Source organism: Xenopus tropicalis, chromosome 3, assembly GCF_000004195.4.
Source record: "Xenopus tropicalis strain Nigerian chromosome 3, UCB_Xtro_10.0, whole genome shotgun sequence".
Lineage (NCBI taxonomy): Eukaryota > Metazoa > Chordata > Amphibia > Anura > Pipidae > Xenopus > Xenopus tropicalis.
In genome coordinates this window covers 76,338,405-76,351,176 of record NC_030679.2, presented here as the reverse complement: position 1 = coordinate 76,351,176, position 12,772 = coordinate 76,338,405, and the positions used below count along the sequence as shown (strand labels likewise).

Sequence of the window (12,772 nt, the reverse complement as noted above, 5' to 3'; positions counted from 1 at the left end):
CATAGTGCACTTCTTGGATGTCTAAAAAGGCCAAATTTCCCCCCTTCTTTTCCTATTTAAGTTAATGGGTAACACCTGAAAACAGTACTTGATGACACACCAATCTACTAGTAGCAGCTACTTGTTGTGGCTACTAAAATAGACAATGCTGATCATTTACTGATAATTGTCAAAAATCAAACAAAAGTGCTGAATGTTTCAGGCATTGCAAGGTGGCAAGGTCTAAAATTTGCCCCATGTATTAGGTAAGAAAATGCAAGAGAGATCCTGCATACATTGCTTTTATTTGTGCAATTTTTTTTCAATCCACAATTGGGTATTTTCAAAATTGAAAGTTGATCATCTAAAACCCTGGGGAGCTTTTTTTTTCTTTTTTTTTTAAATTGAGGTTTAAAATAAAAAAAACAGCAAGAAAACACAAGCAATATTAGGTGATCAAACTCTTTTGAAATTGGGTATTAATTAGGCTACAAATGAGTGGAAAATGTGAAAAACATTTCACAACATCTAATAAAAATGAGCATGCTGACTATGATTACAATGCTATCACCTGTTAAAACATAAAGGCCATTTTCCTTAAGATAGGTAGATTAAAAATTTACATTTTTGCATTGCATTTTTGAGTTGGCAAAGGCCTTTGTGATGTTTATTTAGGATACATTTTTTTACTCCCACTTAGGAATTTATTGCATTTGGAGTTAGCAATATGTTTGGTGGCGCCTTTTCATGTTTTTGTGCTTCAACTGCACTGTCCCGTACTGCTATCCAGGAAAGCATAGGAGGGAAGACTCAGGTGAGTACTAGCACCTGTTGCTTGGATTTTGTTCTACAGAATGTTTTTCAGTTAATTTAGTTTGTTTGCCTTAATGAATACATGTTGAGGTACATTTTTTTTAAAGTGTAGTAAAAGGCATGGGGTTTATAAGACGGAATTATTCGGGTCTAGGATTTCTAGGTAAGAGGCCTGTATTTTTACAGGGAAAAAGAGAAAAACAGCCCCAAAATATTATCTTGTTTTTAGAACAAAAAACTGCATTACTACTTTATATTTTCTAGTAATCAGGATAATGAGTGTTTGCATAATAGAACCCATACAGGGCCCAGAAGGGAAATTATCTGTTTCAGAGCTGCCCCGCTGGAGGCTGGGCAGTGTGGATAATAAAAAATAAAACAACAGTAAAATCTGGGTGTTTATAAATGATATATTTGTTTGTGCACATTCACCAACTCCTTAGTGAAAATGATCATTAGCCTAGAGATGGAAAATGTCCAAGGTTGCTGTGTCGCTACATGAGCAACACTATGAGATTATTGTGCCCCTTAGACCATAAGTCCCCAAATGTAATTAAAGGCACAACGTTTGCCCTGATGCAGTAACCCATAGCTAAAAATAAGATCATTGCTTTTAAACAGGTAACCAGTAAATGCTTCCTGCTAATGGTGACTAGACCTATAGCAATTTTGCCCATTTTATAACCCATTAGTATTGTTAGCTGCTTCATTGTCTTTTAATGCCATCTGTTGCGTATATGATATCACAATTGCTAATTATTGTAACTAAGTAGGGTCTGTATTATCTGACATTGAAAAATAAACTCCAAAGTTTCATATACTTGCAGATTGCTAGTGCTGTCTCAGCTGGTATTTTGTTAATTGCAATTTTGGCACTTGGCAAGCTCCTCGAACCCCTGCAAAAAGTATGTATCAATATTTCTTTGTGATTGTACTTGCTATCATGGTGGATGAAATACATTCACAACTATGGTTTCTAATAACTCTGTGTGCATTTGGATTCCAGTCTGTGCTGTCTGCCATTGTCATAGTCAATTTAAAAGGGATGTTCTGGCTGATAAAAGATGTACCTCGGTTATGGAAAGAAAGCAGATGGGACTCGGTAAGTTGGTTTTGATACTTACCGTATGATTCTAAGGATAAGAAATGAATAAAGAATCTAAAAAAGTGAGAGAAACTCTTGTATAAAGCTGATGTCAAAATGTTCCACTTCAATGGCTCCAAACAGTGTATAGTTTATGCCAGTCCTACGAGTGACTGCAAGTGGGTTTACACTTTTAAAATATTTTCCAGCCAACAAAGAGGTAATTTTTACACACTAAGGGGCTGATTTACTAAGACACGATTTCGAATCCGAATTGGAAAAATTCCGATTGGAAACGAACATTTTGCGACTTTTTCGTATTTTTTGCGATTTTTTCGGCGTCTTTACGATTTTTGCGTAAAAACGCGAGTTTTTCGGCGTCTTTACGATTTTTGCGTAAAAACGCGAGTTTTTCGTAGCCATTACGAAAGTTGCGCAAAGTCGCGATTTTTTCGTAGCGTTAACACTTGCGCGCAAAGTCGCGCCTTTTTCGTAGCGTTAAAACTTAAAAGGCGCGACGTTTCGCGCAAGTTTTAACGCTACGAAAAAATCGCGACTTTGCACAACTTTTGTAATGGCTACGAAAAACTCACGTTTTTACGCAAAAATCGTAAAGGCGCCGAAAAACTCGCGTTTTTATGCAAAAATCGTAAAGACGCCGAAAAACTCGCGTTTTTACGCAAAAATCGTAAAGACGCCGAAAAAAATCGCAAAATTACCGATCATTACAAAACAAACGCAATCGGACGCATTCGGCCCGTTCGTGGGTTAGTAAATGTGCCCCTAATAATAAGGAATAGCAGGAGTTTGTTTGGGTCTCTACATTTAAACATGAATAGTTCAAAATTGTAAAATTCTAAAATCAGCACAACAAAGCAAGTATTGCACTAGCACATGCAAAGTCAAGTCTGCTCCCGTTTTTGGGGCCCACGGCAGATAGTGTTTAATGGTCATCTCCCATAGATTCCATTATAATCAAATTGTTCAAATTTAAAAAAAATGATTTTCTTTTTCTCTGTAAAAATAAAACAGTACCTTGTACCTGAGATATGATTAATCCTTTTTGGAGTAAAAACAATCCTATTGGGTTTATTTAATGTTTACGTGATCTCTTGGTAGACTTAAGGTATGAAGAGCCAACTTATGGAAAGACCTCTTATCCAGAAACCCCCAGGTCCCAAGCATTCTGGATAACATGTCCCAAGCCTGTATTATGCTTTTATACATTTTAGAATTTCCCAGTAGTAATGCAATAAAACTTTTAAATAATTATATGAAAATTACCTACATAATCCACATGGCCAAAAATATAACTACTTAATGTCAGTGAATTTTGGTTGCAGGTTTCCTGGGTTGTTTCATGTATTGCAGCTATTATCCTGGGACTTGATATTGGATTATTGGTTGGTTTACTCTTTGGATTATTGACTGTCATGATTCGTGTTCAGTTGTAAGTACATTTATTTCAACATACAATGGACCTGTAATACATGTATGTGACCAGGCAAGGCATGGTGTATAGTATTATATGTATATGAATTTTCTTTGTGCTGCATTACAGTTTATCACACATTTTTGCATAAATTGTACTTATTTAGGTGCCTTGGTGATACAAGCCTGTGGGTTTTAACATTTTGATACTGATAGATTGAATAAAGGTGTTTTGTGTACACTATTAAAGGAAAACTATACTCCCAAACAAGCTCATATGTTAAACCCTGCTTCATCTAAATAAACCATTTTCATAAAAAATATATTTTTTTATTAGTATGTGCTATAGGGTACACCTAAATAGAAAATTACCATTTTAAGAATTAGTGGCCGCCCCCTTGGATCATAGGATTCACAGTGCACACAAACTTGCCAAGGCACACATACATGCTAGGCACCATCAGCCAATTAATGTGCAGATTTCTGCTTTTTTTCTTTTTTTCCCACTACTTCCTGTTACAGTTAGAGCTGCATTATTTCCTGTCAGGTGATCTCTGAGGGAGCCCATCACTAAATGGTTGATGAAGGCAAAGGATGTAGAAGGGCAATATTTACTGATATATATATATATATATTCCAGTTTGGCGAAATTCTTTTTTATTATGTTAAGTGGCCTATTATGCATCTGTTGGTTAAATTTTCATTCTGGTGGTATAGTTTTCCTTTAGGGTAAAGACACACAGAGCTACTAGTAGCAGCTACTTTTCCATGGCTACTAAACTCTAGAAAATACCCTGCCATAGACAATACTGAGAATAGAGTCTGTTATCAGTAAATGATCAGCATTTTCTATTTTAGTAGCCACGACGAGTAGCTGCTACTACAGTAGTAGCTCTGTGTGTCTTCACCCTAAAGGTGAATTGTCTGGTGAAGTCTTTGTGTTTAGGGATCTCTTCTTCCCTATGTTTCTGACTTACATGGGTATTAATGTTGACACACACCAGACAAAGGCTGAATATAAAGGACAGGCAAATAATTTATAATTAGTTATCATTTTTCAAAAACATTACATATTATTACTACTAAATCCTCTCACCATTGACTGATCTATATAGACATTTAGGGGCAGATTTATTAAAATGTGAGTTTAGAGCATAATACATGGGATTTTTAGAAGTGTATTTATCAAATGGTGAGTTTAAACTTCACCCATTTATAAATACACTTCAAAAAATCCCACAGGAATGAATAGAAAGCAGGTGAGTTTTTATGTATTATGCTCTAAACTCACATTTTCATAAATCTGCCCCTTAGTATCATTTCCACAAATGAAATATTCTGAATATTTAACTCTCCTTCAGCCCCTCATGCAGTTCTCTTGGAAATGTCCAAGGCACAGATATTTACAAGAATGTCAAGATATACAAACATGTAAGTATTCATTCTAAGAATGTTTCAATATGTATTTATGTAATATGTAACACCTCTGGGAGAAACAGTGCAGGAGAGAAATTATTATACATTCGGTTCTTAACATCCATTTAAGAAAAATACAAAGGAAAAATAAAATCGAAGTTATAGTATCTCCTAAAAAATATTTTCTTCTGTGGGGTGCAGCTTTACCAGTCCAATCACATATTTTGGAGTTTCTGTTGACTAAAGATGGCAAATACCACAGCAATCACCTATCACTTTTATTTTCTTTTCAGATTTCTGAGCCTGCTGGAATGAAAATTGTTCGCTTTTCAAGTGCTATTTTCTATGGGAATGTTGAAGGACTAAAAAATGGCATTAAATCAATTGTAAGTTTTTTTTTAATATGGTTACATTGTTAGTGATGGGAGAAAAAATTTGGCAAGCAAAAAAATTTGCTGTGAATTTCCGCATTTCCACAAAACGGTGGCAAAATTCAACGTGAGTCCAAAAATTGTCGCCAGCGGCAAAGAATTGTTGTCACGAGTGTCAAAAAAGAATTGTCTCGCTCATCAAAAGAATTGTTGCGCATCAAAACAAATGTCTTCCGCCAAAAAGAAATGTCTCTCTCATCAAAAGAATTGTCTCTTGCGTCAAAAAAAATTGTCTCTCATCAAAAGAATTGTCGTGCATCAAACGTATTGTCATGCGTGACGATTTTTTTGACGCACAACATTTTTCTTTTGAAAGATTTGCAAATTTTTCGGCGACGCAAAACGGGACAGATTCGCTCATCACTATACATTGTATTTTGGCTGTTTAACATTAAACACTTTAACGTATTCTGAATTGCCACAGGTAGGATTTGATGCGGTCAGGGTATTTAACAAGAGAAACAAAGCACTACGGAAGATTAAGAAGCTTATTAAGAAAGGAGAAATTTCATCATTGCAGGTGAATTATATTCTAAAAGCTGTACCATCTTCAGAATGCAAAGCTCTGTATTTAATGGTTGCTTTTAATATGCATCACTGTCATGGGTGACAGTGATGGCTGAGTGATATTGTTGGTGAGGGATATAGACTGACATTAGATGTGGATTGGAATTATTATTGTCTTGCTTTGCCTGTGAAAGAGCAGAATGATGTCATGACAGAAAAAATGTATAGTAAAAATGTTGGCTTGTGCACTGGGCTTCTGCCACATTGTTCACAGGAGCATAGGAATCATATTTGTGAGTTTAGCCAGGGTTGAAATTTTGACGCTCGACTATTCTGATGTTGTAAGTGGGCATAGTTAATCTTGGACAAGAGAATGGAATTACAGTATTAACAAGAGTTTCATAATAAAAAGATTGGACATATGTTAAGCAGAACTTAGGCAACCCTAGGAACACCTCTGATATTAGGTTTTTTAATATGAATGAAAAAAGGAAGCTGATTTGCTAAAAAAAATCCCTTGGAAATGCTAATTGGAGAATATCAGATTAGGTGCAGTTAATGTAACCCCATAGTGAAACAGAGAGCTCACGAAAAAACGCGGCATTGTGGGGGAGAAAAAAGCTGATTTGGGTCTCACTTTGCAAATACCTTTCAATGTGTCCTGCTGCACCATGTTGAACCTAATGCATTTGTCCTGTTTTTTATAAGATATCAAAAGGTCTAATTTAAAGTTTGTACCTTTACAGAATGGCACCATTAACAACACAGGTACTGATAATGAAGCTTTTGAGCGTGATGATGATCCCGAGGACCAAGAAAAAGTAGATAGTCCAGAGGTTCAAACAAAAGAAGTAGAAATCCAAGTAGACTGGAATTCAGAACTACCTGTAAAAGTGTCTGTTCCAAAAGTCTCCATTCACAGCATCATTTTTGATTTTGGGCAAATACTTTTTCTTGATTCTGTTGCAATGAAATCACTGAAATCGGTAGGTATAGCGAGTAGCAAGAGCCACCATTATATATTTTGTTTTACTAATAAAGAGAGGTACTTAATACTGAGGAACTTCCATGCAATAACTTGATAGATCTAAAATAGCACATCCAAAAATATGTGTATGTTATGATTACATAGGATATCAGGGTTAAAAACTCACAGTTATTTTTATAAGGAATGAATTGCATTTGATTAAAGGGTATCCATCACCTAAAAATTACCCACCAGAGATGCAGGCTAACAGAGCCCACACTCCAGATGATAAAATCCCCCTGTTGAGTGCTCTGGCCCCTGCACCAGAAGCTCCTGATGTTGGGGGCTAAGTTAGGGCCATGTTACCCCAGCTAGTTATGTGCATGTGTGTGATGTAGGATCAGAAGGGGATCTACACCACATGCATGCATACAATAAGCAAGCTGGGGTACTTGCTCATTATGCGCATGTAAGTGTCCATTTGCACCGGGAGCCCCCCCCTGTGCAGGGGCTAAAACACTCGATAAAGGCCTTTTCTTAGAAAACACAATTGCTTCCTCCAACTAAAGTGCAGACTCTATTAGCCCACACCTTTAGTAGGGAAACAATGATGGTGAAGGTGATAGGTGCCCTGTAAGTTGGCACATGAAAAACTTGGGATTGGCCATGCTAGCTGCATTCACCTCCTTGCAAGGTACAAAGCACACTTTTTTGGGGTTTAGGGTCTTATACTGAACATGTGCCATAGGTAATAAGTATAGTGCTGTCCTGTGCCTGGAATCTCCTGGCACTCCACAATTTCTGTGTCTGAATCATGGACCCATCCTCTATGCCCAAAAGCAGACAGTGCCACATCCACAGAGATGTGCTCTGCAAAGTGCTTTCCCTTAGGCATAAGAAGTGGTACATGTTCAAAGTGCAATAAACAGAGCACCCATTTTTTGCACTTTAAACTTACCGTCTGGCTTAGTAAATAAGCACAATGCAATTTTATACAACTTAGCCCACTTAGCAAATAGAACGACCTCCAGCTTGAGGGTCTGCTTCCTAGTATGTTTTTTTCCCTATTTCATTAAAAATATTGTATATAAAGTTTTTAAAAATAATGATACGTATTATTGTAGTATGTACATCAGTGGCATGATAGTTGCATATGCTTTACCCTGTAATACGTGAGTGCCTGTTTTATAACCTATTTTAAATATTGCTATCCTTTTATGGATTTTTACTATCAGTTTTATTCCCTGATCATGTGGTCATGTCTCGTATACTGTAGCTTAGAGTGATGAAAAGCAAACTTCATAACAGGGAGAGCTCAATACTCTCCCTGTGGTGGACCAGGATCTGTCAGAAAAATTTCTGTAATATCACATCCTGAATTATGGCTAGATTCATTGTAATAGGTGGCATCTAAACTAGGTGGCACACTCTATCCACTCACTGGTACTAACCAAAGACTGACAACAGAGATTAAACACTCAACATATTTCCCAGCATTCATCTGACACTGTGCTAATTGTCTGCAACACTATGGGGCACATTTACTAATCCACGAACGTCCGTAAAGTGTCCGAATGCGTTTTTTTCGTAATGATCGTTATTTTGCGATTTTTTTGTAAATTGTCGCGACTTTTTCGTAGCCGTAAAGACTTTTTCGGAAATTGACGCAACTTTTTCGTAGCGTTACGACTTGCGCGAATTGTCGCGACTTTTTCGTAGCCGTTGCGCCAAGTACGAAAGTTTCGGATTCATTCAAGCTTCAGTATCGTGACTTTCCTTGGGCCAGGTTGGAGCTGCAGAATGCCATTGAGTCCTATGGGAGGCTTCCAAAATCATGCAAAGTCTGAAAGTTTTGCCCGCCGTTTACGAGCACTCAATACGAAAAAGTTGCGACAATATACGAGCAAATCGTAACGACTACGAAAAAGTCTCGACAATTCGCGCAAGTTGTAACGGCTATGAAAAAGTCGTGACAATTTACTAAAAAGTCGTAACAGCGACGAAAAAAATCGCAAAAAATACGAAAAAGTCGCAAAATGTTCGTTTCCAATCCGTATTTTTCCTATTCGGATTCGTGGATTAGTAAATGTGCCCCTAGGGGTCCAGTGAGACTTTTTAACTATATTTACAAAACTCAAAAATGCATGTGGCTCCAGGCTAAATGCCACAATACAGTAATACTTTTCTAGGGAAGGATTTGGTTTAAATTGTTCTCAGTTTACCTTTTGATTTTGCAGATCATTAATGAATTCAGAAGAATTGATGTACTCCCTTACATTGCAGCATGTGATGGTAAATTGTGTATAATTGCATATTATATAAAATACTTTTTGCATGCAGAAGAGTGTTATTGTTTTAAGTAGATAATTAAGAATTAGAATAATTACCATTGTGATAGCAGTATTTTAAGATTAAAGCAATTATTATTTGTGTTGATCTTTCTCAGACAATGTGCTTGCACAGATGGAAAGAGGTAATTTCTTTGATGACACAATCAAACCAGAAATCTGTTTCATGACTGTTCATGATGCTGTGCTGTATATTCAGAGCAAATTCAGTGATGGACATGATCCTTTGTTGGAAAAGGTAATAAGCCAATGTGGAATAGGCACAGTTTGATCTGTTTACCCTTATGATTTCATAAAAATTATATTTCAGTCTTTTTCATGCATGTCTTTTTTTTGTGCTCATGGAATTATTTTCTGATGACAACATTTCCTTTTTAAGAACAACATGCATTCCAAAGCAGGAAATAGACATTACTGAGCACAAAAATAATTTCATAGTCACAAAAAATATACTGCCAGTACGAAATAAAACCCTATGAATACAAGGATAATTTTGTCATCACATAACCTAATGTTGTGGGAACTAAAATAATTTTTTAGTTACATACAGGTATTACAGTTTGTCTAATAGAATTTACTTCTTTAGCAAACAATTTTTGTGTTTACAGAGTTACATTTGTACTGCCAAACTCCATTTTGCAAAAGGGCTACTTGCTAGTGGAAGTAACTCCTAAGGGGGTTAGGAATGCTGTTAGCCACTGCCACCAGGAGAATTGTAAATTACCCCTATAGTCTTCTGCAGCAGTCACCAATAAAAATGTAACGACTTACCTGAAAAAAGGAATTCTATTGGGAATTTCCAAGTTACAGTATTACTGTCATATATTAAAAATTGAGGCACAAGCTGTTTGGGGTTAAAGGTAAATTTAAGAAAAAAGTGATGACAAGGAGGCTGAAAAATATCACTGCTGCTGGCAAAGCAGATTACCTCTCAGCTTTACTAAGCAGACTGATGTGCATCTTGCCATGCCTTTAAACTAATACAGTAGAGCCTCCATTTTACGCTTTTCAGAAGACCAGAAAAAATGGTGAAAAACCGTGAAAAGGTAAAATCAGGGGAATGTATTGTGTGTTATATAATGGTGGGATCATTAAAAAATGAGATTTCACTGTAAGTACATTACAGTACAACACAGGCATGTTTTGTGTTCTTCATGTGAGTATTGTCCAACTGAACATAGAATTGCAGTGCTAGGAGTGCAGCATATAACTAGTTATTTTTTTTTAAATAACAATAATTAATTAGAGTGAAATCCCAAAGTTGATCTGCTTTTTTGGTTGTTGGGGTCAGTCATAGTTACATGCAAGTAGAGGTAGAACAGAAATCATATACAAACAGAAAAAGAAGATATATTAAAAAAGTCTCTTGCAATAGATCTATTGCTAAATAAGGCCAATGGACTACTTTTTAAAATCAGTTCCATCAGCCTTATTTTTCCTGTGTTTAAGGCTAATGCCAGACGAGGCGTTTTTACGCTGCGTATTTTCTAATTCTCTCGGCGGCTGAAAAACGCACAATATAATCATCCGTAGAAATAACTTAAACAGTCTCGATGGAAAACACACTATGCGTAAATACGCTAGAAAATGCGTTACTACGGACTTTTCATGCGTTTGCCGAAATACGCCGTTATTTGCACAGCAACCTATTCCTATGTATACACAAAGGCAGCTGCCAGACCTTGCCGAAATACGCAGCGTTTTTAATATTTCGCACTATTAGCACCATGGGAAACTTTTGCCTGAAAAAAAATAGTTTTTTAAACCATTCAAACTGGAAAAGTTTTTCTTTTGCAAATTCCTGCCACATTGGCAAAGGTCAACAGAATGTATAGGTCTCTGCACCAATATTCACTCCACCTATATTCAGCAAAGCTTTTGTTCTTGTTTTTTTCTGCTATGTAAATAAGAAAAACAATTTTTCTTATCAAAATATAATCATTTAAATTAGATTTCACTTCTGCAAGAAGCAAAAGAATCTACTGATGTCACAGAAGATGATCAAGGATATGAAGAATTGGATACCCAAGATCAGGTGAGAAATACATTTTCTTAAAAATCTGTTCCCTGATCCACAAACAAACTGTAGAATGAAGAGAATATGACATTTCAGTCTGCAACAAAATCTGAATTAAAAAATATACACTAATATTTTTATCTTCCAGAGCAGAGTTTGATAAAATATTTGTTAATATTAATTATGAGCATCATGACGGCAGCAAAAAATATATATATTTTAATTCTTGCAAGCAAATAGCCAAATGTGCTCCACCATTTTCTTCTGAAAAGATTTGGTGATATATTGTTACATATCTTTATTATTTCTCCCAAACAGGCTTTCAGGTCACTAGCATCATAACGAACACCTGAATGGAATGGACAATATTTAATAGCAAAGATTGTCTTCTTTCAAAGCAGCAACACAGAATTCTCCTTTCTATCTATTCATTTCTTAATCTGATTGATTGTGCAGTCTCCACTTCCATGTTTCTGGGAGCTTCCATGCTACGTGTGACAGCCCTGTGAGTATGGACAAGTGACAGCAAGCAGCATTTGTTTTTCTCTTGTTTTACATCACTAAGACACTAAAGACATTCTTCAAGATATGAAACAGATGGCCAACATTTTTCATCATGTAGAAAAATTATTATTTTATTACTGTTATTTTTATGAAAATATGGCTTGAAACCAATTTTGTCACAGGAAACCCAAAGTATTTTTTGACATTTATGAACAACAGACAAAATGTGGCAGACTGGACCTCGCTTCTGCAACTCAGAGGTCTTCTTGGTTTCATCTTATATTATGAATTAATTAGCATTAATTAGTATTAATTGTAATCAATATGCAAGTACCGCAAAAGTCTCACAATATTGTTTATATACTTAACATCTAGGGGCAAAATGTGTGATTAGAGCTCAACATAGAAAAAATCACCCACTTCCCATTTATTCCTATGGGATTTTTAGAAGTGTATTTACCAAATGGTGAACTCTTTTATGCTTCTAAGAATTTTTTTTATGGCAAACTCCACAATTTGATAAATCTGCTCCTAACTATTGCTGTTCTACCTTAAAGCTATATTTCTTCTTTTATAGTTTCTTATAATCTCAAATATTATGTACATAGCATTCCCATAAATATGTGATGTCCTGTGACCTATTATCCAGAATGCTTGGGACCTTGAGCTTTCTGGATACAGGGTCTTTCTGTAATTTGGATCACCATACCTCAAGGCTAATGCCACATGGAGCGTATTCTCAGCAAGCCGAAAATACGCTCCATACGCTTAAAAATGCCCTTACCTGTGCCTGCACCCAAATGATTTGAACATGCTCGTGTGCAGGCACATGTAGCCGATATCTGTCGAAAATGCGAAGTCTCATGTTTTTTGGTGGATATCGGCTACATGTGCCTGTATTCGAGTGTATTCCATTCATTCGGGTGCAGACACAAGGTAGACCAAATTTACATCACAGACTCAATGTTAATGGGCAGTGTAGGACTCACGTACAATGAGGGGCCTTGACGTGGCATGTGAGCTTACATATTTTGGCCAAATTGTGGTACTAACACCTAATTTTTTGTAAAAATTATTTTTAAAGGCAAACTAAGTGCTGGCAATCTTTCTTTTTGAGACCAAATTTACAGTAGTGTGGCGTATTCTTGGCAAGCATTTTTTGGCTTGCTGAGAATGCGCCCCGTATGGCATTAGCCTAAGTGCACTAAAAACCATTTAAAAAACCCAATAGGATTGTTTTGCCTCTAATGATTAATTATATCTTAGTTGGCATCA

General features: G+C 36.2%; 1 protein-coding gene across 1 annotated transcript; it reads left to right on the top strand.

Annotated features, from left to right (window-relative positions):
- The first annotated feature begins 660 nt into the window (after nucleotides 1–660).
- On the top strand, nucleotides 661–11,902 carry slc26a4.2 (solute carrier family 26 member 4 gene 2). Its single transcript, XM_031899015.1, has 12 exons — nucleotides 661–793; nucleotides 1,620–1,697; nucleotides 1,799–1,894; nucleotides 3,220–3,326; nucleotides 4,669–4,738; nucleotides 5,017–5,109; nucleotides 5,579–5,674; nucleotides 6,408–6,647; nucleotides 8,866–8,920; nucleotides 9,075–9,214; nucleotides 10,928–11,011; nucleotides 11,312–11,902. Exons 1-12 carry the CDS (start codon nucleotides 707–709, stop codon nucleotides 11,333–11,335), a joined length of 1,170 nt encoding a protein of 389 aa, XP_031754875.1. The 5' UTR covers nucleotides 661–706; the 3' UTR covers nucleotides 11,336–11,902.
- The last annotated feature ends 870 nt before the right edge of the window (nucleotides 11,903–12,772 follow it).

What these genes read in the sequence shown, in the direction of transcription:
- slc26a4.2 (XM_031899015.1), top strand. Translation starts at nt 707, where the DNA reads ATGTTTGGTGGCGCCTTTTCATGTTTTTGTGCTTCAACTGCACTGTCC. An exon ending in ATGTCAAGATATACAAACAT is followed by an intron (nt 4,739 to 5,016) that starts GTAAGTATTCAT and finishes TTTTCTTTTCAG; the next exon opens with ATTTCTGAGCCTGCTGGAAT. An exon ending in GAGAAATTTCATCATTGCAG is followed by an intron (nt 5,675 to 6,407) that starts GTGAATTATATT and finishes GTACCTTTACAG; the next exon opens with AATGGCACCATTAACAACAC.